The 27,253-nt window shown below is 38.0% G+C and overlaps 1 protein-coding gene across 3 annotated transcripts in view; it reads right to left on the bottom strand.

Annotated features, from left to right (window-relative positions):
- The window catches only part of AK5 (adenylate kinase 5), a 225,566-nt gene that overhangs the window by 161,068 nt on the left and 37,245 nt on the right, over positions 1-27,253 (bottom strand). For all 3 annotated transcript variants that reach the window (XM_019644035.1, XM_019644036.1, XM_019644037.1), the window contains exon 6: positions 12,670-12,861. In XM_019644035.1, the coding sequence (XP_019499580.1) occupies positions 12,670-12,861 (192 nt within the window). The remainder of the gene's footprint in view (positions 1-12,669; positions 12,862-27,253) is intronic.

Raw genomic sequence — 27,253 nt, 5'->3', positions numbered from 1 at the left:
ACAATTAAGATCGCAAACTCATCCTAGAAAAAGTGCTACATACCGTAACATTGCGGAATATCATTATTGTCGCCTTTGAAGTACTCCCCTTGGGAAGGTATGCACCAATGCCAGAGCCTAGTCCAGCCTTCAAAGTAATTTTGGAACTGTTTTCTGGAATGGCCATCAGGGCTGTCATCATATTACCCTTGATGTCCAGAATGTCATCTAAATATCTTCTTTTCAATATTTCCTTTATCTTAGGGTAAAGAAACAAGTCATTGGGGACCAGATCAGGTGAGAAGGGAGGGTATTCCAATACAGTTTTGTTTACGGGCTAAAAACTCCCTTACAGACAGTGCTGTGTGAGCTGGTGCATTGTCGTGATGCAAGAGCCATGAATTGTTGGTAAAAAGTTTAGGTCATCTAACTTTTTCACGCAGCCTTTTCAGCACTTCCAAATAGTAAACTTGGTTGACTGTTTGTCCAGTTGGTACAAATGCATAATGAATAATCCCTCTGATATCAAAAAAGGTTAGCAACATCTTTGTAACAAGCTCGAGAACTTAATTGTGAGACCTCATATACTGATAACAAAAGATGAATACAAGTCATGTTTCACTTCTGCAATTACAGAGGTGCTCAAAGTGGTTACCATCAGCGTCCAGACACTTCTGATTACAGGGAACTACTGCTTGAGCAACGTTGACCAAAGTGTCCACTTGTATACATTTTTTGGCACCCCCCCAGTGTGTGTGTGGGCGTGTATCAACCCATGGTGTATTTATTTAGTAAATATACATTGAAGGTGAATTCATGGGCTCCAAGACAGGTGCTGGAAATAAAATACTGAAGACAATAGTAAATTATAAAGAAGAAAGTAGACAATGGAATTATAAAGACAGAATTATGATAGCAAGATACTGGAATCATAAAGAAATAGAATTGTAAAATAGTGTAATAACTGCTGTGATATGAATCAAAAAGGGATGTTAGGGAAGCTCGTAGATGGGGCATCTGTCCCCATCAGGGTGGTTTCCCAGAGGAAACCGTACTTGTCATCTCAAGTATGACAGCCCAGCCAGGACAAGGCAGGATGGTGGGGTTGATCAGAATTGTGGGGAGAGGAAAAAGTCTGCGCAACTGCTCCTGGCTGAAGAGAACGCAGACTCTGAGCAACTACAAGTCACAGAAGATAATTTGAGCCAACTGAAGTTTTCTATGCTTCTTCTTTGCTCTTCCAATTTTAAGCAAAACTATCATTTCACAGAATACGGGAAGAGCAGTGCCATTATGGAATTGCCTACCCATGCAATCCTAGGAAATAAATGAATTGATATCATTCATACCCAATTTCAGTGCTTTAGGAATTCCGACTGAATTGATGAAATGAATAGGCAATCAGAAGTAAGTAGCAGTCATACAACATTGCTAATAGAGCCGAGGGGATTTCGCCTAAGGAGATTGAAAATCTTCAGGGACAGGGTTTAGTTGGAAATGACTGCTGAATTCAAATTGTAAGGAGTCGTATCTTTTTGGACTTCTGTCAAAACTAGGTTCTCATGAATATATGAACACTAAAGCTTTGGTAGAAAAACTAAAAATAAACATTGTTAAGTAAATATCAAGTGATGGTGATGTCTGTGTTAAGATTTTTGAGCAGAAGTTTCAGGATAGAAGAAAAATAATATCTCACTTGCATAGCAATCTCAATGCTTTCAGATTAAATTTTTAGGTAAGAAAAAAGATTCTTTACCAAAAAAAAAATCCATTGTTTCTTTTTCTGGATCCTGAATTTGACAGCAATGGTAGAAATTGTTTGAAGTAACACTCTGGTATTTTCTGAGAAATCTCTCACAGTTGCTGACACCTTCAAATAAACCTGTGAACTGGAGTGGTTAGAGCCCAGACCATAGGGGAAAGCACCAATTTTTGAAAGCCTGAGTTTAAAACACTACCTTAAAACTACTTATCCTACCCAAATAAATGAATCCAATCAAGGTCTTGTTCACTCTCAACTTCTTAAAACTAGTTCCTTCAGTCCAACTCATTAATTTATGCATTAATCCAACAAATATGTTTAAGTACTCTCTATGTATCTGGTCCTGATCTGGTTGCAGAGTCCCTGCTCAGCTGGTTACTGAAGAGAGCAGCCAAGGTCATTCTGCAACTTACACACATGAGGCTTCTTTTCTATAGACACCCTTTTAAATTCAGGGTTGTTTCTGTTCCTTCATCTAGGAGATCTGGATGCCAGAAATCAAAGTCTTCAGAAATATTTGAGTACCCCGTGTTAGCTAGAAATCTTGAAACAATTGCCTAAGAAGAAATTGATGAATGAGTATATTTTTAAGGTTATTTTATACCCTGCTAAGTAAATTCCTAAATTAGGGAGGAGGGAATTAACAAGAAATCAGAATGGTTACATAACATTTCTTTTATTTCCCCACTCTTTTTCTGGCTGTTCAGCCCCTGATTCGGTTTTTTTCTATCCACTTCTCCCCAGTTCCAAACCTGAACTTGGTAATGATTATGACTCCTTACTCAGTCATTTCAAACGCCCGATTAATTCTTTGAACACATGGAATAACCTTCATAGATTGTCACAGAGTGTTTTGAGCTCATTCAGTCCCACAAGAGTTACCATGGAGAAGGCAGACACAATGGACTCCATCTTGTAGCCCTTTGTACATCCTTTTGTCATAATGTGGTCAGCTACATTGAGGTCACTGGTTTGTCTCTTCTCCTCCGCTGTCTACATGGGCTCTTTCAGAGCAGGGACGTTCCTGCTTATCTTGCTGTGTCCCACCTTCTAGGTCAGGGTTAAAAGGGTGGAGGCACCATCCTTGGGGTTGTGCCTGGGTAAGAGCCTTCTGGAGGCTGGCTGGGTGAGAGGCAGAATGAGAGATGGGGGGAGCCAGTCATAGCACACAGGACAACAGCACATGCTGAGTCTGAAGCAGGGCTGACCAGAGAAGAAAGAGTAATGTTGGAATGCGTGATACAAGAGACAGGTTGTGCAGTTTAGGATTTATCTGAGAAAGGGCTGCAAGCTTTTGTCCTGACCTGAAGTGAGATAATTCAGGTAAGACACCTGGCACATGAAAGGCACTAAATAATTGTAACACTACCTACCTTACAGGGTTGAGTTATTGAAAGAGGTAAAGTTTGTAAAGCAGCTGGCATTAACACTGGATAGCGTATGTGATTTCTTCTTGATTTCTCCTAGGATTAGATTTCTCAGTCTACAACATCAGCAGTTCACACTATGGCATTATCAATACCTTTTCTGACTGTTTTGAGTGGGGGGAATTAACTGTTTTCTTGGATAAAAGCCTGGCTCCATCCCTTGTTATTAACTAAGTGGATTCTAGGAGACAGAACCTGTTTCAAACCTCAGCTCTCATTTTTTGGCTCTGGCATTTATGGTATGTTCTTGAGCCTCTCTAAGCCTCTTTCCTTCACTAAACTTTAAGGACAGTTGTGAGAATTAGATCTAAAGTGAATAAAGAACCTGGTATACTGAATTGAAAGTACTTACTGAAAAGTAGCTATTATTATTAAGCAGAGATACTTATTTTCTTACTTTCTATTTTTTGATAGATTCACTAGCAAATGTATTTCCCCAGATCTTTTTAAACAGAGAAAACTAAGTGTTTGGTTTTTTTTTTTAAACCTTGTAGTGGTTATTATAGGTTGGTTTACTCCACATTTATTCTAACTCCAGAAGGAGTTAGAGTTGCTTTCCTCTACATTAGAGGATGAGAAGCTAAATAATTCCTCTCCCAGTCTCCCTTGAAGGCGGGGGAAAAATGTGTAACCCAGTTTTGACTGATGAGATATAAGTGTGAGTCAATGTGGATGGGAGAGGGGGTTGATGGAAAAGCTCTTCCTAATGAAGGGTAACAGATGTGGCTGCCCAGCCTTTTGCCCTCACCCCTTTGTCCTATTTAGACTGTGGATTTGATGACGAGGGCAGCAACAGCCATTTTGTTACTATGAGGAAACACATTAAAGAGGGTGGAACATAAAGATGGAAGGTGCATGGGTCCCTGATGACACCATTAAGTCACTGGAGCAGCTCGGGTTCATCCGTCTCTGCACTTATTTTTACATGAGTCAAATAAATGTGTTTGTTTAAGCCACAGCTCTTCACCTATTCTGACTGTAATCAAACACATCCCTAATAGATAGAAATCTTTTATTTCTGATAACTAATTACTGTGCAGTGCCTTAATGGAATTATGTCCTCATAGCCATAAGGTGCGTAGGTCTGTCTGCCATGAAAATATTAATAAATGGTTCCAGATATAGCTATAAATTTTGACTTAAGTCATTAATTTGCTCACTTGAGGAGTTATTTTGAAACCATTATTTGTGGAAAAACTCGTTGGTGATTGCATTGACCGCTATCTCTTTGCTTAGATTTTAATGTTACTTTAGAGTTCTTTAGCTAACTGTGGTCCTTAACGCATTACTTTTCCTTTCCGATCCCCTTTCCTTTCCACTCTGCCATGAACGCTGTCCAAACAGGAAGTCACCATGGTTAAATTGGTAAAATTTATATTGCATCTCCTATGTAGGTGATTGATGAATGCAGTTTTTCCTCAGAGCACTTTTTCAGTTACTCCCATGTTTGCAGTCGGTTCCAGATGGTTGTCAATGCTGCCCCACGGAGAAGTAAAACCTTGTGTCACACAGTCACCATGCCAATTTAGGCCCTTATCAAATCCTTTCCAGAGGCTTCCTCCATTCAGTGTTTTGCACACAGCCACCAGCTTAATATTTCTAGTTCTGTCGTTCCTTTGCACAGAGCCTTTCAAGCTCGCCGCTGCTGCCGAATAATCCTTCCTCCTTCGCTTAGCACTTCAGTGCCTTCCCCAGTTTGATTCCAGCACATGTGCCCATCCTCTTTAATTCTCACTACTCCGTTGTGCACCCTCCATGTCTTGTGTCTGTTTATAATGCCCTTCCTCCCCATTTCTGGGTTCCAACACTCACTTGCCCCTCAAGGTCCAGTGTTTCCAGTAAAGTCTTCCCTAATCGTTCCAGGAGGAAGTCATTTCCCAGCTCCTGGCTCTTCCAGGCCTGTTACACCTCTGTGTGTGGCACTTCCCCCTTCCTGTGCTGTGTTTGCGTTATTTCTGTTTATACCATTGACTCCACACAAACACCACAAATGTAGACCTGTCTCTACATTATCTTTGTACTGACATGGTCCCCTACATGGGGAAGTGTTATTATCTGGCATGCAATAGGCCCTCGATAAAATTGAGTGGATGACTATGAAAGGACTGTCATAATGAGGAAGAGGAACAGGAAGACTCAAAGGACTCAGAGTACAGGGCTTTGCCTGTAGCACGGCTGCAGCCAAGGCTTTACATTTGATTTGTAGAGCTGAGCAAAGTAAGAAGGCGACAGCTAACCAAAAAAACACAAGGCCCAAGAATTACCATCGGTGGTACAATTTCCTTCTTGTAATCATGTGCTCAGATTAATCAATTTTAGGAATTATTTTAATTATTTTACACCTGTAACCTAGTACAATTACTTTTTAAAAACCTCTCAGTGTAATGTACTAACAGAATTAATTTTCTCATTTATTCTTTCCTGAGAAACAGATATGAAGAGATCACAGCTGAACAGAGGTGCTTATCAAACAATAAGTACCTGGAGAAAGCAGTAATGAGCTTTCTCTTTAAGATCCAAAGTGCATAAGTGTCAGGTTTTAATGAAGGGACAACAATAGCAACCACAAGTGACACCTCTGGTGTCGCACGTCCAGGGCTGGGCTGTGGCTCCAGGGCTCTTATTCAGGATTCTGGGCAAGGTCCACTTTCAAGTACTTCAGTTTTCTCATTTACAGAACGGAGATAGTGATAATACTGGCCTTGGGGAGACTTTGTGAGGATTAACGACCCACCACATGTGAAGCACTTTGAATAGAACCAAGCACTGATTAACACTCAGAAATTGTTAGCTACTGTTTTTTAAGACACCATCTATTCATAATATTTTCTTGTTATTTTCCTGACTGGCAAGCCTTACGTGCCTGTCCTTTTTCTCTTCTTTGTCTTCTTTTTCTGTCACTTAATTTAACTATACTGTCACCTCTCTTTAAAGATATCGATCAATTCCAATTAGTTTGGTATCAAACGTGAAAAAAAGTTAGCCCAAGAAATCTACCGAAAGTATTATTTTCTTACTCATGTTCCCAATAAGTCTCAGTGTAACATATTAAAGTAAACTAAGACCTGATTCTGGAAGTGTGGAATGTTAGTTCACACCATTGTCAAAATTATTCTGATCACAGAGCATCTCCTGGAGAAGTGACCAGCTGAAAAATGCATGTGTATGTGTGTGTGTGTGTGTGTGTGTGTGTGTGTGTGTGTGTGTCTGTGTGTTGTGTACACATGTGTGTAATTTTCCTGTCAGAAACTGAACAGTTGAAACCAGAGTTTATAGAAACCTGTCAGTATGACATGACAGTCAGCTTCCAACTATCTACTAATCTGTTTTATTTCTTTAAAAAAACTACAAGTAAAGACAAGCTGTTGTGAAAGCCAGTCTCACAGAAACAGCACAGGCCTCAACTAAGGTATTCTTAGATAGACTTGTCAGTACAGTTCTTGGAATTGGCATTTTCTTAATGTGAATCTTCCAAATGTATTCACTTGAATGTCATCTCGATTTTATCCACATCATTTATTTCATGGTTATCATGTGAGGACCCTACTTGATAGTTAAGATGATTAAAAGGTTGTTCATGGGGCCGGCCGAGTGGCGCGATGGATAAGAACTGGCTTGGATGCCAGAGGGCCCCGGTTCGGATCCCACATATGAGGGCCAGTGACACTGCCCTCTACAGCTAAGATGCAGAACAACAGCTCAACCTGGATCTGGGCTGCCGTGAGTCGCCGGCCACGGCATAGGCTGTGGCCCCTGTGGCAGAGGGTTGCCATGGGCTACCGTGTGTAGCCAGCAGCCAGTGTGAGCGGCCAGCAGCTGCTGTGAGTGGCCGTCTAGAAGCCGGCGACTGATCTGCCTCGCCTGGGAAGAGCGCGATGATGGTGCCAACTTGGGCCAGGGAAGCAACTTCCTCCACAACTAGACTGAAGAACAAAACGACAGCAACTTGTCTGTTCCCCTTCCCCCAATTCCCCAGCACTGTTCCCAACCCCCCAATTCCCCAATTAAAAAAAAAAAAAGGTTGTTCATGGGGCTTTCTGGATTCTGTTTCAAGGATGCATGCAATAATAAAATCAACAGAAATGCACTTTGCATCCTTTTGGGGAAGAAATCATGGTTATTCTTTATGTTCCTACTCGTTTTTCCTGTAAACACCTGAATGAAATATCACAATATTTGTGGGAGAGCTCTTATCATCTGGCCTTGACCATAGGGGTTGCCATGTAATCGGCAACAATTTCCCACTTTGAAAGGAGATGCATTTGCTGAGTCATTTGATTTGCTCTCTGCCCATGGAGGGTGAACAGGATTGAATCTGAGCGAGCATTGGGGATGGCAGAGTTGTGAATCAGGGTGCTTGCTTGTTAGCAAGACAGACAGAACACCAGAATTAGCTATAAATACAGTATCTGCTTATTCTCCCTGTTGTTTTGATGCTGTTTAGGATCCAGCATAATCTGCCCCAGAACTGTGGATCTGAATTTGCTATACGTGGTTTGCTACTTTGTGAACAAATGGCTTTATCATTTCAGAGCTTTTATTTTTCTCTCCATACAGAAGATCAGAGAATGAAACTGGTATCACAGTATTTTAGATTTTAGAGCCCATAATAATGACAGTTTATGAAAGTAATCAGATTCACTGTTCAATTTAATTCTGGGTATATTTAAACCAGGATTACAGAGATCTATCTTAATAGGTAAATTAAATGAGCACTACTGACTAATCCACAGAGATGTTACCCTCCTAAAGTCAGCAGCAGTACTTTCTCTAGGGTAGTGCCCTCTTGCCAGCTCCTCACGCAGTAGAATTTGACAAATGTTTGTTGCCCAGACAATGTGATTCCTTATAAGCTGCTCTTTATTCAAGTCAAAAATGGGTATCTCTCATGTGACTTCTGGGCTGTCCACATGGAGATTCTGTCAGTCTCAGGTTTGATGCCAAAAGGTACTTTCTATTGAATATAAAATACTTTGGGCAACTGCAAGACAATCCAGAGGGCCATGTATCCCGGCTCACATCTACACCATCGTCACCCAAGTAAATCTCTCCCAGAGCATATCCACGACCTTTCCCGTTTATTAATCTTTGAAAACTCCTCCTTGACTATCCTCTTAGTCACTAAATCCACCAAGCAGGAATTAGTGGGGGCTTTTGGTCACATGACAATGAATGTTTAAATAGGATATAAGTAGTGAGCGTACTTACAGGAAATACAGCTTCACTGTTACAGATTGCAAGTTCATCAACCTGTTAAGTATTGAGAAGCAGTAACAGAATTTTCCTCCTCACAATTGTACGAGAATGGGTTTGTTTGGGTAAAGTGTTAGCAGGTATTCTCACTGCCTTTCTTATGTTTAGGTGAATTGTGGAACCTGCTGAGGATTTATGCTGTTTAGATTTCTTTTCCACCTCCCTGAACAGAAAAGCTAGTGGAGATGGGAATAATTAACCAATGGCTGCCCACTGGGAGCTGAGGGATAAGTGTACTTGCATTTTAAATGTTAGTGTTGATTCCCATGAAACTTGAAGTTAATGAACAAATTGCTATTCAGCAGTTCTGTCTAAATGAACTTTTACTATTCTTGTTTGTTTTCCCTTCGGCTAAAAGTGTCTCATGGGATGGGAATTACATAGTTTTGGTGATAAATTTGAAATATATAATGGTGTATTCTCAAATTTGAAGGACGTGATATGGGGCAAATTAAGCAAATATAGTATAAATGACTTATTTGGAGCTCAGAGACAATGTCTGGTGACTCAATAACAGTGTGGTTTTGAGAAGGATGCATTCTCTATGCTACTGGTTCCCTAGCTGAGGCCAGTTTGTGATGACGTGTTCCCTAATCCACAGCAAAATGAGAAAAAGAGGCAAATATTGGGAGTTTTTCTTAAAGCCAAAAAGATTCATTTAGAGACTTTATTTGGAGTTATGTCATTCCTATTTTTTTGTGTGCTAAAAATATCCCTTGTAAACAACGGCAATAATAGATTTTTTTCTGAGTGCCCTCACTTAATAAAATAAAAAAAGCCAACTTGAAAAATGTGAATTAAAACAGTAATAAGATACCATTACACACCTATTAGAATGGCCAAAATCCAGAACAATAACACCAAATGTTGGTGAAAATGTGGCGCAACAGGAACTCTCATTCATTGCTGGTGGAATGCAAAATGGTGCAGACACTTTGGAAGTCAGTTTGGTGGTTTCTTACAAAGCCAAACACACACTTATCATACCATCCAGCAGTCATGCTCCTTGGTATTTATCCAAATGAACTAAAACTTTATGTCCACACAAACACCTGCACATGGATTAATAGTAGCTTTATTCACAATTGCCAAAACTTGGAAGCAACTAAGATGTCCTTCAGTAGGTGAATGATGGGAACCATGTAATCAAGGTATAGTTTTTCAGGCCATAGCATGTTTTCCCTGGCTATTTTGATTAGGTTTTTTTCTTCAGTCAAACTAGTTCTTTTCTAACAAACAAACAAACCAACCCTAGTTTTTTTTTCTTTAGTCAAATCTACCAACAGATAGTCAATGATGAAGTAAAAAAGAAAAAAGAATGCATTGACATTTGTTAAAATCCAACTACATCATTCAGCCACCATATACCTTAATTATATGGATGATATAGAAGTTAAAGAAAACACAATTTTATAACTGATTAATAGACACTCTTAAAGGAAAAAACAAATTTGGCATGAAGTTTTTAAAACCTAAATTCTTCATTCTGGATTCCTTCAATAATCTATCTTTGGGAGAAAAAGCAACAGAGTACCCTCAAAGAACACAGAACTGTTGGTGGTAAATATAGGTTCCACGAGATGGCTATTAGAGGGAGAAGGAGAAGAGAGGAAGAAATAAAAAAATTATAAAGTAAATATTAATTATTTAAATTGCCCTCACAATAGTCCAGGCATTGTTGTAAAAACTTGATATCCATTTACTCCTCACAATTACACTGAGGTAGGATCAATGATTACACCCATTTTACAGGTCAGGCATCTGAGTCACAGAAAAACTAAGTAACCTGCAGAAGCTCACACAGGTGGCAAGCTGAACCAAGCAACATGGCTGCATGGTGCCTCTTAAACACGGCCTCTGCACTGCCACCGTCTGACATGCTACACGCATTCTCTCATCTCAGCCATGCAACAACATTACATGGCAAATAGCAACATCTCCAATTATGGATGAAGACCAAGTCTTAGAGTATCATGAATTTATTAAATGGCAGTGAAGCTGAAATCCCAAATGAGAGATTTCAGACTCCAAAGCCCTGGGGAAGAGGAGCACCAAGGTGACGTTGCTCAACTGGGCTGAAGAGGGATGTGGGCTCTGTGGTCCTTAAGAAGAAGCAAAAGAAAAAACTACAGAGAAAAGGAAATATCTGTTTGATCTATTAACCCTCAGATTTTTATTAAAATCTTAATATGCTTGTGATTAATAGGAAAACCATTTGTATTATTCAACTCATCTTTAAAGGTCGAAATACTACCAAACGTATTTTAATTGCAAGAGTTTTGAAGGAGGGCATGGGAGTCAGGATGAAACACTTGCTCTTTTGTCAGACTAAATTTTCAAATTATATCCTCCAGAGTTTATCCTGTGTTTGTGCTCATCACTTTTCATAAGGTGATTTTCCAAGGCAAGTCTTCTCCCGGTAATTAGAAGCGTTTATCTTAAAGCTCCTTTGGTTTTAGCAGTGAGGTGACAGGCTGTCATCCACATTGTTACTGACTCCCTCAATTAGAGGCAACAGTGTTTCACCTCCATGCAAAATATTAGTAAATTAACAATCCCCACTCTGCATTCATTGGGGAAATCTGCTCTGCTTGTGATGACGAACGTGACAAGCAGGGAGTAATCAAGGACTCTCCAGTAACACCTTTAAGCCTTGCAAACATCAATTAAAACTCTGGCTCTGCACCTTCTTGTTGGGGGTTTGGACTGTAGGGTAAATTTCCGTTTTTTAAGACACAATGCAGGAGTCAGCATTAGTAATTTGCAAAAGAAACAAGCAGTAATCCCAACAAAAAATAGCCACAGAAACAGACACCCTGATTTTCTGGAATCTTTCCTGTTAATCAATATCTCTTTTATACCATAAAATGAACTGTGGCATTATGAATAATTTTCAGATCAGATTTACAATTCTCTGACATGACAACTTTGACTCAAAGAGCAAATTCTAATAAATACTTCTTTATAGTGCTAAAAAAGATTGCAAAGAGACTACCATTCAAATGTCCTGATTTTTCTCTTTCAGATCTAAGGGCATCTTAGTCTAATGAAGAGATTTTTAACCCAGTGATTGTTAGGTCATAGGAGGTCTGTGGATGGATGTCAGTAGATTTACCTAAAATTTGTGAAAAACATCTTATGTGTATTTTATTGGGATAAGCATGGTCATTTTTATCAGATTCTCTATGGAGGCTTGTAACCCTTTAGACATGAAACTCTGGTCTAGTGAGAAGGATCCAAGGACTGATTGGAGGGCTCTGCTGAGGTCTGCCACCATCCCACTGTCATGGAGTTGTCCCAGTTTTAGTGTCTTTTTCTGTAAAATGCCTTCCTTTTTATCGCCACTAGGTTTTAATCTCTGATGTTGTAGGGATCATAAATTTAGCTGAATCTTTACCTCTAACTTCCTAAATTCTAATAATTATATTAACTAATGATTCAGCCTCATCCTTCATTGGCACAATTAAGTATCATTAACCATGAAACAAATGAAACATTTATGAAGATACTAATGTTTGCATTTTATCAATGGAGCGGAAAGATCAATACCTTCGATTCTGAGATGGTATCACTTCTTCATGACAAGTCAAACCCTTAGGAAACTTTTTTATGCCATCAGAATCTCATTTCTTTATGTGGTACATTATGATAAAGCCTAACTTAACAATTTAAGTCTAATATATAGTACTATGTCAACCGTGTGTTTTCAAGTTTATCAATTTTATTAGATTTCCAAAGACAGAAGAGTTGAGAAACTGGGCAAGTATTGCTTAAAATTATCCAAATAATTATTTCAAAATCCTTTTTTGTTCGGGAGCTATGGAATTCTAGCCAAGGTTAAAAATTATCTTTTGTAAAATCAAACTAAGATGAAAGTATTTTTGTTTGTTTGTTTGTTTGTTTGTTTGGTTGGTTGGTTGGTTTTTTTAGCTGAGCCATCCTGCCACCAGTTGGCAGCTCAGCGGCAGCTCAGCTCGGGCCAGGCATCGAACCACTGTTGCTCAGAGCTCGCACTCTTGAGCGAGCTCTTAACCAACTGAGCCACTCGGCCGGCCCAAAAGTATTTTTTTAAATCATTATGGCTTAATAAAGGCAAATCAGGCCAAAATAATTAGTTGTTTTTCATTGACTCTGCACCCAAGAAAAGCCACTTTCTTAATGTAAAGACAATTTCTAAATGAGAAAAGACTAATGAGAAATCTGAAAGATCACTCTCGTACTAGACATGTAAAACTATAGCTAACTTACGGTCATGATGAGCCCCTTTTCCTGGAAGTATTTAACCAACGGAGCAGCATTCTGTTTGAAGTTCATTAGTCTCCTTTGGGTAGCTTTCAGATTGTCATCAGGCCGCCCCTGTTGCTCTGCACGCTTCTGTAATCTTTCTTTGAGCCTCTGATTGGCACAAGCCAGGAACACCACCAAGTCGGGAGTACAGATCTGTGGAGAGCATCAAACCAGTAGACAGGCATTCAATATACCAACCAGTGCAAATGAAGGCAGTAACAATCACCTCTTTTGGGTCTGTTGCGGCTGCCATATGTTTTTTGGCTTTCTGTGTTTTTTCCCAGCACATTTCTGGGGCTGTCATGCTACACAATGTAGGAGAAGCCATTGCCCTTACAGTCCGTGTAAATGGCATACCCCCACCCCACACAGCCATATACAGTGACCCTATTTATTTCAGGAAAATATTTTTTGTTTATGCTCAAATGTATGTCCTGGCTGAACTAAAAACCACATTGGCCAAACTTTGCCAAATGTGACCTGATTTTACAGGGGAGATGACTATTGGGCCACAGAGGTTATCTACAGTAAATAAGTACTGCTGCTATTATTATGATTTGACGCCCTCTTAAAAGTATCTACTGTATGCCAGGCCCCCATGCTAAGCTATTTCCTATGATATTGCTAACCTTCACAATAATTTGCAAGGTAAATATTACCTTCATTTTACAGATGAGTAAACTGAGGCTCTGAGAAATGAAGTACTTGTCTGAGGCCATATGGTCAGTAAGGTCAAAGCTGATATTTGAACTTATGTCTCTCAGGCCTAAGGCCTGTGTTCCTTCCACTATTACAAAGCGCCAAATGGCCCAAAGACCTTTGTGAATTTCTGAAAATACCAAGGAATGACATGGGAAAAAGACATGATGGGAAACACATGAAAGGCAGTTTTGCATAGCGGTAAAGCAATGATCTCCAAATTTTTTTATTTCATCCTCACATTTGTAAATTATTTGCACACACAGCCCAATAAATATATACTTACTAATTTATAAATTATGCATGCATGTATGATAATGCATGCATTACCACACTAATATAGGATGCATGTTGTAAAATATAGTCATCCCTTGGTATATGCAGGGGATTGGTTCCAGGACCCCTAAGATACCAAAATCCTAGGATGCTCAAGTCACTCATATAAAATAGCATTGTAAAATAAATAAATAAATAAATAAATAAATAAGCAAATAATAAAATAGCATTGTATTTGCATATAACCTATGCACATCGTCCCCTATACTTTAAATCACACCCAGATTACTTGTTATACCTAATACAATGTAAATGCTATATAAATAGTTGATATACTGGACTGTTTAGGGAATAATGACAAGGAAAAAATTTCATATACAGACATGTTCAACACAGATGCAATGTTCATAGACCTGAGAATACACATCAGTAATCATGTAATATTTTAAAAAATATATTTTTCATCTGTGGTTGGTTGCATCCATGGATGTGGGACATGTGGATACAGAGCGCTAACTCTTTACACAAAAATACCATTTAAAAAGGATGAGTTACAATAATCTTCATTATATTTTCTTCTCACATCACAGCAGTTTGCCCTCTGCCCTCTTAATAGCATTGGTTAGAAAATGGACTCTGGAGACTGGAAATACGGATTCCAGTTTTTGCCCTTGGACTTAACAGCTGAGCAATGGGCAGATAACTTAACTTTGCCAAACCTCCCTGTCCTCTTCTGTCAATAGTGATACACAAACCTCCCTCCCTAAGTTATTATGAAAATTAAATCAGATAATATATGTAAAATATAAAGCACAAACCTTCATGTGCTTAATAAACTTTAGCTACGTTTATTATCACTTGATTTTTAAGCTTCTATGTTGTCCTAGTCCTTTAACTTTTTGTTCTTTATTTTATTTTTTTCTTTGCCTCCATTTTTTTCCTCCTCAAACCCACAAGTGGGGGTGTCCCCTTGAGGCTTAGGTAATTTTTTTCCCTCTCTTCAGATTCTCATTCTCTTCTCATTCTCTCAATGCCCTTCCACTCTTCTAGTTTCAACCACTACTACCCTTTGCAATGGATTCCAAATCTACATTTTCAGCACTGATTTTCAATAGTACTTAAATCCTATATTGTCAAATGCCTATATGACAGCTCTGCCTGTAAGTCTTAATGTTTTATTTGTGAATCAGCAAGGCCAAAATAAATCTCAGATCATTTTTCCCTAAATGAAATTCCCATATTGTTTGTTTATTTACCTATTTTTATGGTAGCAACATTACTTTCCTAAATCTCTGAGCTAGAAGCCTTAGTATCATTTCTAATCCTTACGTATCAAAACTTCAGTCTCTATTACCATTGCCTATGGATTTTGCCTTGAAACACCATTCAGACTTCTCTTCCCCCGATTCCTACTGCCACTGTGTAAGCACAGGCACATACTATAGCGTAAGTGACAAAGAGCATGAATTTTAGAATCAGACCATCATGAATTTGAATCTAGAATCTGCCATCTATTAGTTGTTTGTCCTTCGGCAAATGATTCAATTTCTCTGAACCTCAGTTTTCTCAAGTGTAAAATAAGGGGAAAAGCCCTCAATCTTAATAGCTTAGTATTTCCCAATTAAAAAAAAATGATCTAAATAGCTTTTGAGAAATCTTAACAATTCAGAAAAGCATTTTGTAATTTTTGTGTGATATATGATATAGATACTATCTGAATTTAAAACTCTTTTCAAATATTATACTATAAAATTCACATTTAATAAAATCTTTGGTAATATCTAGCCTTATCCAGTATAACAAATGACATCCTTTTTAATTAACTTTAAATAAATTCTATAAGGGAGAAGACAATTTTTGACAAATAAGTTAAGATGACATTATATGTGTTTGGTTTGGTCATAATGTACATTAAAATATGGAAAAACCCTGAACTACTAGCTCTGCGTTGAATGCAGATAAAAAATCTGCATTTTGAAATTCTTGCAGTTTGCATTTAAAAAAATTAACTGGTCCAACAGGTAGCAGGATGGCTCAGCTAAAAAAAAAAAAAATTAACTGGTTTACTTTAATATATTTTATATTATGTTTCAGACTGCAATGTAAGTGTTTCTCTCTACATAATACAATGAGGTCAGGGATAGACTTACATATGTAATCATCACTATATTTTGTCTTTTACTATTGGCTTTTGAAATACTAGATACAGCTTGAAATATAAGATTTTTTTTTACACTTTGAATAAAATTGCATTTTGCTTATTTATCTTTTTAAAAATTAATTGACCTTTTAAAAAAGCAGTTTTAGGTTTCCAGAAAACTTGAGTGAAATATCTAAGGCTTTTTTTTTTTTTTAAGATTTTATTGGGGAAGTGGGGGAGGGGAACAGCATTGGGGAATCGGGGAAGGGAACAAACAAGTTGCTGTCCTTTTATTCTTCTGTCTAGTTGTGGAGGACGTCGCTTCACTGGCCCATGTTAGTATTATCATTGCGCTCTTCCGGGGTGAGGCAGATTGGTTGCCGGCCATGAAATGGTTGCTTACAGAGGCTCACGGCAGCTCAGGAAAGCTCATGCCTGCTGCCGGCCAGCCCCACTGCAGCCTACGCCATCACTGGCGACTCATGGCAGCCCAGCTCCAGGTGGAGCTGTTGTTCACCATCTTAGCTATAGAGGGTACAGCGTCACCGGCCCATGTGGGATCCAAACCTGTGGCCCTGCTGCTCAGAGCTGGCGTCCCAAGCCACCTCTTAATCAACGCGTCACTCGGCTGGCCCATATCAAAGATTTTTGATCACTGAATGCACCTTCAGTTCTGATAAAGATGACTTTGAGGTGAATCTGCACAGTTGTTTTATTTTCTAATTGTGACTAACTTGCTGTCTTTCCTTCGTATAAATTAAACAATATATAACTAATAATAAACAAATAAAAATGTAGAACAGACAAGACCACCTTGGCAGCTAGAAACAACCAGCTGATTGTTCAACAGAGTGACAGCTGTCACAAGCATGTCCACACTTCTCCCAGTAACCACCATAAGGCTTATGTTCTCCGACAGAGTTCCATTTTAAAGGAAAAATATTTAAATTGTTTCCTATTTCCCCAAGATGTAAAATAGAAGCAGACACTATTCTGTTCCAAAAGCTGTGAAGACCCTAAAGAGCTAGCATGAAATTCACTTGTGAAATGTAGAAGTTTCAACAAAGTGGATCTTTGGCACACCTTTTCTTACCTTATGTTTTCAAAATATGTTTGCTGATTGAATAATTGCATGAATAAATAAATAAATGCCAATAAAAGCTGAGATATTGCTTTTGTCTTCATGGAAGTAAACTTCCCAACTGCTGTTATTGTTCCTCCCAGTGAATCAACTAAATCAACCTTTTTTTCCCCTTTCACTCTAAGGACAAATTGATATTCTTGTATCCATTTTCTTAAAGTCCCTACCTGAGTGTTTGCTCTGTTAAAAAGAACTTGTGATTGCCTTTGATAAGCAACATTGTATTTATTCACTGTGTCAGAATGCAAAATGAGCTTATTTTAATAATCCCCATTCTTAACTGTCAGCCCTTTTGATGGCCCTATTCTTTATGAAGATGTGTTAGAAGGCCTATGCTCCATAATTCAGATCACACCGTCAGAAACCAGGAAGCAAAGTTCTAAAGAGAGATGGGGGTGGGGAGGAAGAGAGATCACAGCTGGAACAAAAAACTGGAATCATAGAAACTAAGAGATGGAAAAAAACTTGGAGGTTATATAACCTAAATGAATGCCAAACCTGTAATCTTCTCCACAATCTCTTGACAAGTGATTTTTAAGTTTGAACCTTTAAACTGGAATGTTCTTGTGAACATTTGTTGTGATGGGTACTTGCTCCTTATAAGGCAGCCCCTTTCATTACTGGATGAGTCTAATAATTGGGAATTTCATTCTAATGCAGAGCTAAAATTTGCTTCCTCCTTCTGTCTAAAGGGAAAATGTAAAATAAACTATTTCTTTCACCTATTGAACACTTATTGAACATACACCATTATCACAGAGGCTAGACTAGATCATAAAAAGTAAGAATAGATAACTGGACTGCATTATCATTTAACATGGAGATAATTTCTGGGCAGAGCTTTTTACAGACTATGGGGCTGAGGGACAAAAACTGGAATATGGAGTCCACCAAGGAGGAACTCTAGAAATTACTATTGGTGTTCCCACCCTAGGCTTTTGGTTTGAATTCTAAAAAGCTATATCTTTGGAGTGTATGTGAACCAGCCCTCACAGGACTAAATTCCATTTAGAATCATCCCAAATCTTCACTATACTATAGTGATTAAATGTGTTTAACAGCAGTTGTCCTTTGGCATGTTACTTAGTGATTTTGATACTACACTTGATCTTAGCCAAAAGGCCGAGAAGCGATGATTTTGAAAAGAGAATTAGTGGACTAAAAGGTCAGAAGAAAATATCCAGAATGAAGCAAGGGAGAGGAAGAGGCAGGAAAAACTACAGAAAAGTACAAAAGAGAACTATGAGACAACAGTTAGAAAGTTTTAGAAGAAGCGAGAAAAATGAAGAAGCTGTATTTGAAAATATAATAGCTAAGAATTTTCCAAACGCACAATGTCAAATTCCAGATTCAAGAAGCAATACAAGGGGCCAGCCAAGTGGCTCATTGGTTAAGAGTTGGCTTGGGAATGTGAGCTCTGAGCAGCAGGGCCACAGGTTTGGATCCCACATGGGCCAGTGACGCTGCACCTTCTACAGCTAAGATGGTGAACAGCTCGACCCGGAGCTGGGCTGCTGTGAGTCGCCGGCGATGGTGCAGGCTGCAGTGGGGCTGCAGGGGGCTGCCATAAGCTACTGTGAGTGGCCGGCAGCCAGTGTAAGCGGCTGGCAGCCGGCGTGAACTGCCGTGAGAGGCTGTCCAATGGCCAGCGACAGATCTGCCTCAGCCAGGAAGAGCGCAATGATCACAATACCAACATGGGCCACTGAAGCGACATCCTCCACAGCTAGACTGAAGAACCAAAAACAGCAACTTGTCTGTTCCCCTTCCCCAATTTCCCAATGCTGTTCCCCTCCCCCAATTCCCCAATAAAATCTTTTTTTAAAAAAAACCAAGCAATATAAAAACCAAGAAGAATAAACAGAAAACTCAGATCTATGTCCATCATTGTAAAACTGTTGAAAGTCTAGACAGACAAAAAATTTTTTTTTAAAAAGAAAAAAAAATGAAACATTACTTTCAGAGGAGCAACAATAAGCCAGCTACATTTTCAAAAGAAATAATGACAGTCAGAAAACAATGACACAATATCTTTCAAGTGCCAATACAAAATATCCACTAAAAATCTTTTAAAATGAAAAGTAAATACAGACATTTTCAAACAAAAACTGAGAGAATTTGTGATCAAGAATTCTACACTAATAGAAATATTAAAGAATATTCTTTAGGTAGAAGAAAAACGATCCAAGATAGAAAGTTGACCCAGAGGAATGAATGAAGGGCAATGAAATGATAAATATGTGGGTAAACCTAAATAAATATTGATCATGTAAAAAGAGTACGGAAAGTTTTGTGGTATTTAAATATAGAGATTAGTTATGAGGCAGGTAAATGAATTTCAATTGTTCTAAGGTCTTATTCAGGAAGTGGTAAATGTATTGCTTTCTATGAGACATTCATAAGTTAGTGATGCACGTCATAATTCTTAGCACAGGAGTCAGCAAACTTCTTTTGTAAAGGGCCAGATAGCCAAGATTTTAGGCTTTGCAGGCCATATGGTCTAGTACAGGGGTTGGCAAACTGCGGCTTGCAAGGCATATATGGCTCTTTGGGTATGTACGTGTGGCTCTGAAGTAAAATTGAAAATGAAAATTAAAATAAAACTATCATAGTTTCATTTATAAAATTTTAAAGGCTATTATCCACATAATGGTGATTTCATTTGTTTTATGGCTCTCGAATAATTTTTAAATCGTTGTGAGGGACAGGATTGGCTCTTCCATCTCAAAAGTTTGCTGAACTCTGGTCTAGTAGCATGAAAATAAACACAGACAGTAAAGCGGGAGTGGGAGGTTGGGGAGACTGCAGAGGAGGAGGGCAAGCCAGAGCAAAGGTACAGGGGAGAGTTAGCCACTGCAACAGGACACTGGGACTCTGCGCTTTATTAATGATCTAAGCATCCATCTCAAAATGGTAAAAAAAAAAGAAAAATTAGATCTTTTTAGGTTTACTAAAAAGTGGAAAGATGGAGCAATAAAGATAAAAGCAGAAATTAATAAAATATAAAATAAGCATACTATAGCTAAGGGTTTGGTTTTTAAAAAAGACTAACAAAATTGATTCTCCCTGGTAAAACTAAACAAGAAAAAGAGAAGAGGCACAAATAAATATTGAGATTAAAATGGAAGGCATCTCTAAATATCAGAGACTGAGATGATAAAAGAGGATATTAAGAATAACTTCATGAAAACAAGTTGGAAAGCTTATATGAAATGCACAAATTTCTTATATGAAAAACACAACTCTTCAAAATTGACAAAAAAATTAAACAGAGAATCAGAATGGTTCTATATTTATGAAAGATATTAAATCCATCATTCAAAACTCTCACACAAAGAAAAATCCAGACTCTGACGGCTTCACCAGGCGCCAATCTAACAGAAACCCTTACATTAAATATAAAAGGAGGGGATACTTCCACATTCATTTTAGGATGCCAGCATTATCTTGAATCCAAAGCCTCACAACGACATTAAAAAAAAGAAAAAGTATAGGCCAATCTCATTCATGAACATACATGTAAAAATTCTAAGTAAAATATTAGCAAATGAACCCTTCAACATATAAAAAGGATTATGTATGTCATGATCAATTTGGGTTTATTTCATGAGTAAAAAATTGGCTTATCTTTCAAAATCAAGCACTATAATTTACCAAACTAACAGAATGCTAGAGAAAAATCATATGATCATCTTAACAAATAAATATGGAAAAAGTATTTGGTAAAACAACATTCATTCTTGATAAATACTCTTATCAAACTAGGAATTCAAGAAAACATCATTAATCTGATTAAGCTATAAATACATAAAATTTATAGCAAGCATCACACTTAATTGGGAAATGCTGAAACTTTCCCTCTGAGTTGAAATAAAGATGCCTATTATCATTACTTCTATTATAGTTAACAATGTAATGAAGATTTTAGATAGTACAAGAAGAGATAAAAAAGAAATAAAACATAAGATTGTAAATATTAAGTCATTTTAGACAATATGATTTTACATGTAAAATATCCAAAAGAATTTAAAAACCATTAGAATAAATGTGTGAATTTAACATGGTCTCTGCTTACAAGGGCAGTATACAAAAATCAATTTTGTTTCTACAAACTAGCAATAAACAATTTTAAAGTGAAACAAAAATGGTACTGGAACAATTTGATGTTCATATGGAAAACAGTGACTCTTGACTCCCTACATATCATATTATAGGACATGAAAAGTCATTCCAAAAGGATTTTCAGATCTAAATGTGAAAAGTAAAATGATAAAGATTTTAGAAGATAACATATAAAGAAATAGCTTCCAGACCTTAGGGTGGACAGAATTTCTTAAATAGGACCCTAACCAAAATAGTTTGGTAAATTGAATGGCTTTTAATTTTTTTTTAATGATTTACAAAAATACACTATTAAGAGAATGAAAATGCCAGCTACACAGTGGAAGGAGAGATTTGCAACACATATAACCAATAATGGACTTGTTTTGAAAACAAAAAGAACTTTTAGAAATCACTGAAAAAACAGAAAACGTAAGAGAAAAATGGGCAAGAGTCTTGAACCGGCAATTTCATAAAAGAGGGTATCCAAATGACAAATGAAAAGGTGCCCACATTAATAATCCAGGAAATGCAAATTGGATCTACATAGCCACCAGAGTGGCTAAAATTAAAAATACCAACAATACCAAATGTTAACAAGAATATACAGCAACTGGAGCAAGTTTGTGATAACTCATCAAATAGCACACTCGTACCTAGTATGTGCTAGATTCGATTCTATGCTCCAAGGACTAACAATGAGCATAAATCAGGTATGTTCTTGCTCCAACGGAGTTTATGGTCAATTGGCAGAGACAAACTTTAACAAAAAACCTCCCAAATAAATATAAAACTGTAGCTGTAGTATGTGCCACAAAATAAAATGGAGTAGTTGTTACTATGAGAATATATAATAGGGAGACCAACCTTATCAAGGAGATCATGGAAGGCTCCTGCGAAGATCGGACAATTGAGCTGAGATCTGAAGACGAGGAAGGATTAACTCATGATGAGGAAGGAGAATGAAGTGGAGGGAAGAGTGGGCCTTCCAAGAGAACACAAACTCATAGAGAGGAGCAAGCACATGGCCTAAGAGGAATGCAACATCCAAATTTTATGTGACGTATGCAGCTTATAAGATGAGGATCGTTTAGACAGACATCAGCCTTCTAGAGAGGAGATAATCTGAACAGGTAGACAATTATTTTTCTCCCAGAATAGGGGAAGCAATTAATGTTTTGATGGGGGATTTCTCCAAATAAAGTTTGATGTTTACAAGTGGACGATTCTAGACACTGAAACAGATGAACTGCGACCCTGGCAAATCTGAAGTACTGTCTTTTCCTTTTTTTTTTTTTGGTCTACTCTCTTTTCCCAGCTAATGTGTATGGGCTCTATAATCACCCCGCTTTGTTATAAATTCTATGACCCAAGCTATTAAGACCTTTGGGTTTATAGAAAAGGATGAAAAGTAGGAGAACGTTGATCTCTAAGAAAAGCAATTTCAAGACTCCTCTTCCACTGTTCCTCATCTCCCCCTCTTCACTTTGAGGAGAAAAAGTGTGGTCAAGTTGGTCAGAGTGTCTTTTCACGGAGCTATAGTACTAGGTAGGGCTGTGTTTTCCCTCACCTAGGACCCTCTCTTTTATTTCCAAGGGTCTGGAGAAGTGATATCCATTTCTCTTTCTCTCTGATTCTCATCTTTCTTTTTGAACTTTCTTCTGTCAGTGCAGCTAGTGAGATCTGCTGGACTTAATTGTCAGAAGGCCTGCATTGGGCAGCTCTAAGAACTGGCACAATTTATGGCTTTCTGGCTCTACTTTCTGTCTTCTCCTCCACTGGCATTCTCTTGATTGATGTTTCTGTGACAATCAGTGGTTACAATCTGAGACTTGGGGGTAAGCTTAGGGGGTGACCAAAGCTTCTGACCTGCTTTGGTCCTGGGCTCTAGTCTGCTGGTAGCCTGGATAGAAGGAATTCTCCATGTGCGTCAGAGAGTAGTCTTAAAACAAAGTTTCACAGTAAAAGAATTTTTGTTGTTGTTGTGCCTGTATGCATTGATTTAAGGAGCATGATGGAGGACTGACAGACTGAGGATAGGATTTGTTGTTCCTCAAAATTTTCATCTCTCATGTTTCCAATGATCGGTAGGTACTGGGTATTAGGTCCGGATTAGAAAGCAGAATAAGACACTTTCCCTGACCTTCTGGAGCTCATAGTCTGGTAGTTGAGTGAAGAAATAATTATAATACAATATGATTAGCACAATGTCTATAAAAATGTGGGAGTAAAGAAGAGGGCCACTTCCATATGGCAGTTCTTATAATACCTGATTCAGTTAACCATATTCCCCATAAGTCTCCTTTTCTCCAAGACAAATACCACCCCCCTTTCCATTATTATTACAATTATATAAAATTTACATGAAGTAAATGAAATCTCTTTTTTTAAAAAGACTTTATTGGGGAATTGGGGGAGGGAACAGCATTGAGGAATCAGGGAAGGGGAGCAGACAAGTTGCTGACCTTTGGTTCTTCAGTCTAGTTGTGGAGGACGTCGCTTCACTGGCCCATGTTGGTGTTGTGATTATTGCACTCTTCCCGGCTGAGGCAGCTCAGTCACTGGCCATTGGACGGCCGCTCACAGCAGCCCACTGCAGCCCCACTGCAGCCTATGCTGTTGCCAGAGACTCATGGCAGCCCAGCTCCAGGTCGAGCTGTTGTTCACCATCTTAGATGTAGAGGGAGTAGCATAACTGGTTCATGTGGGATATGAACCGGCGGCCCTGCTGCTCAGAGCTCGCGGTCCCAAACCAACTCTTAATCAACGAGCCACTTGGCTGGCCCTGAAATCTCTTTTTTTGAGGCAAATTCTGATAACTATGTGAAGGAGACTACAGCTATGTTACTGCAAGAGTGTTCCTTGCATTAGGGGCCTTTATGTGGGGATATCCTGGAAGCTTGTTAGAAATGCAAATTCATGAGCTCCACTCTGTTCTACTGAATCAGAGTCTCTGGAGATGAGACTCAGGAAGCTCTGTTTTAACCTCTGCTTTATATTATAAGACACGTTATATATAGAAATCAGTGCTTAAAACAGGAGCTTATTGAAATTGCAGGGTCTTTAACAGTAAAATAATAACAACAATAACAAAACCCCATAGTGGATCAATATGATTAAGTATAAAAATGAAAGAAACTAATGTAGAGAGATAATAGTTGAAATCTTATTTTTATAGTTTGGAAATTTCTTGTTCAAAAGCTATATTCTATCAGGCCGGCCGAGTGGCATGTTGGTTTAGAGTTGGCTTGGGAGCGTGAGCTCTGCAGGGCTGCTGGTTCGGATCCCACATGAGGGCCAGTGACGCTGGACCCTTTACAGCTAAGATGGTGAAAAACAGCTCGACCTGGAGCTGGGCTGCTGTGAGTCACCAGCGATGGTGTAGGCTGCAGTGGGGCTGGCTGGCAGCTGGCGTGAGCTTTCATGAGCTTCCTTGAGTCACCGTGAGCAGCTGTGAGCAGCTGTCCAATGGACGGCGAGTGACTGCTTCACCCAGGAAGAGCACAATGATAATACCAACATGGGCCAGTAAAGAGGTGTCCTCCACAACTAAACTGAAGAACAAAAGGACAGCAACTTGTCTGTTCCCCTTCCTCGGTTCCCCAACACTGTTCCTCTCCCCCAATTCCCCAATAAAATCTTTTTTTTTAAAAAGCTATATTCTATCCATTTCTATGACCCTGTGTTAATCTCTTATAGTCCAAAATGCACACTGTTTCTATTACTTTTGATAGGTAGTTATCTAGGTAATTCTGTTCTTTCACAATTTGTCATAAGTGACATTAATCGTATCTGAACAGAGTGTATCATTAATGGTCTCAAAAAATATCATTAGATTATGTAAGCATGCGTCTGTCATTTGATATTTATGGTGCAAATCTTCATTTTAATAAAAGCAGTTGGGGTACATTAAGCTATGAAGATATAGACATTTAATGAAGAGGGAAAGATTAAGGTTTTATTTAATATATACCAGGTCAACAATATGGAAATGAATGTAAAGTTAAAATTCTATTTTTTCCAAGATGTCTTTTCCCCACCACTAATTTGATTATACAGGCAATTACTTCATTCATTTAGTCTTTCTCCTAATGTTTACTAAGATCCTCTTATAAGCCAGAAGTTGAAGTTCTGGAAAGGTAGACCTAGACTGGCTGGGTTGGCATGGCCTTCCATGCTAAGTAATTGAGGTTTTACCTTATAAACATGGGAGTATTACATTTCATTTTGTGCCTTAGAATAAATATCAGTGGTTGTGTAGAGGGCAGTCTGAATGGGGAGAAACTAGAGACAAGAGGATCATCTGGGAGAGCTAATGAGCCTGACCTCTCTGCACTGATGTGCCCCTTTATGAACAGAGGTCAGATAAAATATAAATCAAAACGTGATCCTTTTTCTTAATTGTCTTTATAGATGTGCTTGATTTTAATGATCATTTAGGAAATTGGGGGAACCTTTAGTGCCAGAATTAGGCAAACGGCCCTGAAATAAATCCAAAGGACTTTCTGAGATTGGAGGGGAGAGAGGAATGAAGGCAAACTGGTCAGTCCAAAAATGCATGACCTGTTTCAATACCTGAGGGATGAGCCGTGCCTGCCTGGCTCATAGTGGTCAGTTTATGAACTCTTCATTACTAGTGCATGTGATGAATGACTGATTAGACCACAGGAAAGAGTATGTATTCAGAAGCAGTCAAAAGATTGGGTGATGATGTTGGATGATTTTTTTAAGACCCAGCCAAAAAATTCACCATTGGTACAGACCTTGAAGAAGTGTAAGATCCCATCATGTTGCTAATGCTCACCTTTTAGCCAGCTTCAAAATCAGCCTCTCTCTGTTTGTTGCCTCTTTACAAACATTTCACTTTTAAATCCATAATATTAACAATGGGAATAATTACCCATGAGATCCTGTGGTTGGTATGTGGACACAAACCTGACACATATTGTCTACTATGTTCTGAATTCATGGAAGCAAAGAACGTAAAGAGGGATTGTTAAAGATCATGTGGTCCAGATCCCTATTTCACCTGTAGAGCAGTCAGTTTTCAAAAATTATTGAAGCTAGCTAAATATATGATATATTTTAATTGCATCATATAAGATAAAATATATTCATTTTAAAAAGCAAGAATTGTGCAGTTTCTCTCTGATCTACCTGTTTTAGACAAGTAGAGCTTATGCTTTGAGACATACTGCGTTCATTCAAAGGAAGTATTGGAAAAGTGGCTTAGAAACTCTTAAAGCAAGGGACACATTTTCACATCTTTTAAATGTATTTCTTAGAGGAAAATGAAATTCAAGAGTATATCAAATGCTAACTGATATTTTGGGAATAATATAAAATAGATAAAAAATTACGTAATAGCTCTAGTAATACTACATGCATCGACTTACTGAATGGAAGATAGATTAAAAATTCTCCACAAAATGCCATTATTAAAGATTTTCTTTTGAAGTTTAGATGGAAATACTTTAAAAAAAAACAAAATGCTAATATTATTCCAAAGAAACATTGTTATCTTTCTCTTGGGTATAAGTTATCTTGATTTGTATGGCTGAGAGAAGCTAACACTTCAAAAGAAGATGTATGCCTCATACAGTTCTATTTCACACTTATCTGTGTTAAGTGTTTATTATTCACTCAAATACAAAAACTGTCTCCAAGGAAATTCAGAAAAGACTATTAAGTTATTACTGGCTGGAAGAGGAGTAATAGTATTCCCCTCTATTCCTTAGGCATTACTATATCTCTCTGCTTAGCTTAGCTTAGAATAACTGTTCTCGCTGATATTGATAATGGAGAAAAATGCTTTAAACTCATATCCTCAGATGACATTTGAGGCATTAAGACCCAACAAATTCCAGCCAGAATTTGAAACACATCTTTAGGACATCTTGTTCTTAAGGTTTTCTTGAACATCTTAAGTATCAGAACCACTAAGGAAGAGTCCTTCATGCTTCCATTCATTCAATTTTACAAGCATTTATTAACAATTTTGACATGTGCCTACAAGTAGTTAAACTAGGTCACTATTCTTTCATTCATTTCTTTTTCTTTTTAAAAAATCTTCTGATTATTGGGGTGATCATTTCATAAATTATAAAAATGTCTAATCACTATGTTGTACACCTGAAGCTAATATATTGTATGTCAACTGTAACTAGAAAAATATTTTTTAAAATCTT

The sequence above is a fragment of the Hipposideros armiger genome, unplaced genomic scaffold (genome assembly GCF_001890085.2).
Source record: "Hipposideros armiger isolate ML-2016 unplaced genomic scaffold, ASM189008v1 scaffold_84, whole genome shotgun sequence".
Taxonomy (NCBI): Eukaryota; Metazoa; Chordata; class Mammalia; order Chiroptera; family Hipposideridae; genus Hipposideros; species Hipposideros armiger.
This window is presented reverse-complemented; position numbering and strand designations above follow the sequence as displayed.